Source organism: Vigna radiata, chromosome 11 (genome assembly GCF_000741045.1).
Source record: "Vigna radiata var. radiata cultivar VC1973A chromosome 11, Vradiata_ver6, whole genome shotgun sequence".
Classification (NCBI taxonomy): domain Eukaryota; kingdom Viridiplantae; phylum Streptophyta; class Magnoliopsida; order Fabales; family Fabaceae; genus Vigna; species Vigna radiata.
In genome coordinates, this window is record NC_028361.1 from 11,546,543 (window position 1) to 11,550,496 (window position 3,954).

Genomic DNA, 3,954 nt, shown 5'->3' on the forward strand with positions numbered 1-3,954 from the left:
TTTTTTTTTTCCTTGTGCAGCCTCTGTTTTCACTTTTATCACTTCATTTCCATTTGGGCTTAAGCCCGATTTATTATTAGAAGCAAAGTTGGTTTGGACACCTTTTATTATTTAATAGATCTATTATTTTTTATATAATATAATAAAATATGTATTTTCTCTTTTAAAAATAAAATATTTTGAAAAGGTTTAAGCACACGTGCGACCGATCGTGTAGGCCTTGTGCTGAAAATCTTTTCCTTTTCTTTTACAAAAATTAAAAATCAAATAAAAATGTTTTGAAAAGGTTTAAGCACACGTGTGACCGCTCGCGTAGGCCTTGTGCTAAAAATATTTTCCTTTTCTTTTACAAAAATAAAAATCAAATAAAAATGTTTTGAAAAGGTTTAAGCACACGTGCGACCGCTCGCGTAGGCCTTGTGCTAGAAAACCTTTTCCTTTTTTATTAGAAATACCAAAATATTCCCAAACCACAAGTAATCTTTCCAAAAGAACTACGTAACCCTGATTTCTCATTTTGAATGAGAATACGGAGGAACAAGGTCAATCCTTGTCGGGCCCAAAAAACTAAAAAATATATTTTTGTTTCTTTATATCGTTGTTCTTGGGATAGTTAAACATTTTGCAAACCACATCTTTATTCGCGCATTTAATTAAAGGTACTGCCTTCGGGCAGGCGTTGTAGGGTGCTAACACCTTCCCTACGCGTAACCGACTCCCGAACCCAATCTTTGGTTTTCGTGGACCGTGACTTCTCTTTATGGTTTTTTCCATAGTTTTCCAGAATAAACTATGGTGGCGACTCCAAAAAAAAATTTCTTAAAAATGTTTTCTTTTTTGGATCGTCGTCCCGTCGCGATTTTCCGGTTGCGACAGATGGCGACTCCACTGGGGATGTCTATGTGAGAGTCAGGCCATCTAAATAAATGCGCGAATTTCAATGTGGTTTTGCTTTATGTTTTTCTTCCCCTTTTCTTTATCTATGTTTGATGTTTGAATAATCGCGTGTGAGTAACTTTATTTGTGGATATTGAACCTTAGGATAGACAATATGTTTATATCTGCCTGGGAATTTTTCTGGTTGTTTTGCAGGTGAGGGTTTGGATGTGCATGATGTTCTCCCTTCACACACACACACTTTCGGCATATCATGAGTGGGGCCCTATACCCGGGTCTGAGTGTAACTTAGAATTAGAGGAGTTGTGTAGCGGTGTCACTCTGGGATGTACTTCCTGTTTGGCTATCGTGAGAACTTCAGGTCTGTTCTCTTCATGTGTGTTTCCACACCTAGTTGATTACTCAACTGTTGTGGAGATGCTTTGAAGGGGGCCATAGCTCTAGTGACCTTTGACCTTTAGGTTTAGGGAACCATCCTGGTGAAATTGCATATATATGACCTTGAACTCAAAACAGTGAACCTTTGTTAGGACACGATGGGAGATGTGTACTTTTGTAATCTTCACGCTGTTCGCTTTTTTTTGAAAATAATGATTTTACATTTCATACCATGCATGTGTTTTGTTTTGTCATGTTGTTTTATTATCATGCATCATATTCATACATCATTTAGTAACATGTTGATTTTAAGCGAAATCACAGGTACCTGCTTGATTTCATACGAAATGGATGTTGACACAAGATCTGATGCCACACGGCACACCGACTCTTCCGATTTAAGAAAGAAGTATAGTCTAAGGACCCAGGTTGGAAACTTGACTGGGTTGATAAACTTGGGCAAAAGGCTCAAGACCATAAAGAGAGAAACCTTTCAGAGAAGATATGGAAATCTGTTGAATTTAATGGAAGTTGAAGTACAAATACCCGCTATCACAACCTTGGCACAATATTATGATTCTCCGCTTCGATGTTTCACATTTCAAGACTTTCAGTTGGCGCCAACTATAGAGGAGTTCGAGCATATCTTGGGTTTGCCACTGGAGGGCACCACTCCCTATCAACATTTAGAGCATCATGCCTCTATACCCACCATTGCTGCCATTATGAAACTACATCCCAAAGAGCATGAAGACAGGATGATGATGAGGAATCAATTGCATGGGTTGTCACAGGGATATCTGGAGCAGTATTTACATCACCTGGCTGATAAAGAGGATTGGGAAACTTTCATGGATGTATTAGCCCTCACCATATATGGCATTGTCTTGTTTCCCAAGATAGAAGAATTCGTGGATTTCACCGCAATAGACGTCTTCGTGGCAAGAAAAACAAGATCAGATAATCCTGTAACGACAGTTCTTGCGGATGTTTATGGGACCTTGAGTTTTTGCCAGGAGAGAAAGGGAAAGAAAATTCTTTGTTGTTTAGCGGCGTTGTATACATGGATGACAGCGCACGTGTTTAAGGAGATGGTCGACGTCAAGAGTCTGTCGGAGACTTTGTCACGCCAAGGGCTTAAAGATAAGGGAGGAAACGATTGGGCCCGATTCTTTGCTGGCTTGAGTGAAAGAAGTATAAAATGGCGTCTTCCTTGGCTCGGAAATAAACTGTCTATACAACACTGTGGTAGCTTTCCTAATGTGCCTCTCATAGGTGCCCGATACTGTATCAATTACAACCCCCTTTTAGTTCAAAGACAATTCGGGCATCCCATGAGAGGGGCACCTTCACCAGATTACCTTGCTACCCTATTCATTTATTACGAAGACGGGCATTTCATCGAACTGTTAAGAAAGGTTAAAAGCGCCTGGGAAAATGTTGTTCGAGCAGAGAAGGACTTGAGGAGTGGAGTGGTGGATAGCAGGGTTAGTTATCACACCTGGATTCTGGACAGGGTGAAAGTAGCCAAGTTGCCTTTCAAGCCAATCAAGGATCAATGAGCTAGTGAAGGACCATCCCAAGCCCCAGAAAGTGAAGAGGTGAAACAATTGAAGGCTGAGATGGAGAAATTGAAGGTGAGGAATGCTAGGTTGGAAAACGAATTACAGAGGGCGCGTAATGATCTTGTGGATATGAGGAATGATAATGAAGAAAAGTCACGGGCTTATGAAAACCTGGTCAAAAGCCAGAAGGCTGAGAGGGATTATACATTTCGAGTGAAGCAGGATCTTGCGGCCGCGAGTAAGGAATTATCCATGAGGGTGAATGAGAAGAATGTGGCTTTAGAAGAAGGCAGGCAGTGGAAACAACTCTATGAAGAAGCCAGGAGAGATAAAAGGGAAGCCCTAAAAAGACTAAGAGAAGCGCAAGTCCAAGTACAAGAAGCTGGGCATCAAATGAAGGAGATGGCTACATCATTTGAGGCGGAGTTGAATCAAGAGCGCTGGAAGTTGGCAGAAGCTGAAAAGGAGTATCGAGCCATGTTAAAGCAAATGGAGGATTAGATCGAGGAGCAGGAAGAGCGGTAGAGGTCGATGGAATTTGAAGAAAGGCATCAGGCCTTGATAAAGCGAATGAAAGAGCACATCGCAGAGCAAGAAACGACTGTAAAGCATTGGAAAGAAAGCTTCTCTCATTTGGCTGCTTTGGCAAATGGGGCAATTGAAGACATCCCCAGGATGGTGTCAAATGCTGAAGCAAGTACTCATTTTCGTAACCCACCAGCGGAAATAGAATTGTTTATTAATCATTGTAAATGGTTGGTGGGAGAGATGAAATCTTTCATTGCCCGGGCGCGGGATTGATGTACATCAGAATTGCGTGTTTTGTTCCTTAGACGATGTAATGGATCAAAATTTCTTTAAATGAAAGATAAAGGATGTTTGTTTGGTATCGACTTGTGTTAATTTTCCATCAATAGTGTCATCGCTATCTTGTGATTCCCCCTTATCACTAGCATGCATCATGTTTTCTTTTGTTTTGCATTTTTCATCCTTATCTAATTTAACTTAATAAAAAATAATCATCAGTACAAGTGAGAGAACAACGACAAATTTTCCACGACATCTGTACAGGACTAAAGCTAACTCGAAGGTCATGGAGAATTGGGAGCAGTTA

The 3,954-nt window shown here is 40.5% G+C and overlaps 1 protein-coding gene across 1 annotated transcript; it reads left to right on the top strand.

Annotated features, from left to right (window-relative positions):
- Window positions 1-1,622: 1,622 nt before the first annotated feature.
- LOC106776770 lies at window positions 1,623-2,837 on the top strand. The gene has a single exon (XM_014664240.1). The coding sequence runs from the start codon at window positions 1,623-1,625 to the stop codon at window positions 2,835-2,837; it is 1,215 nt and encodes a 404-aa protein (XP_014519726.1).
- Window positions 2,838-3,954: the final 1,117 nt, after the last annotated feature.

Coding starts and splice junctions, on each gene's coding strand:
- LOC106776770 (XM_014664240.1), top strand. CDS start 1,623: ATGGATGTTGACACAAGATCTGATGCCACACGGCACACCGACTCTTCC.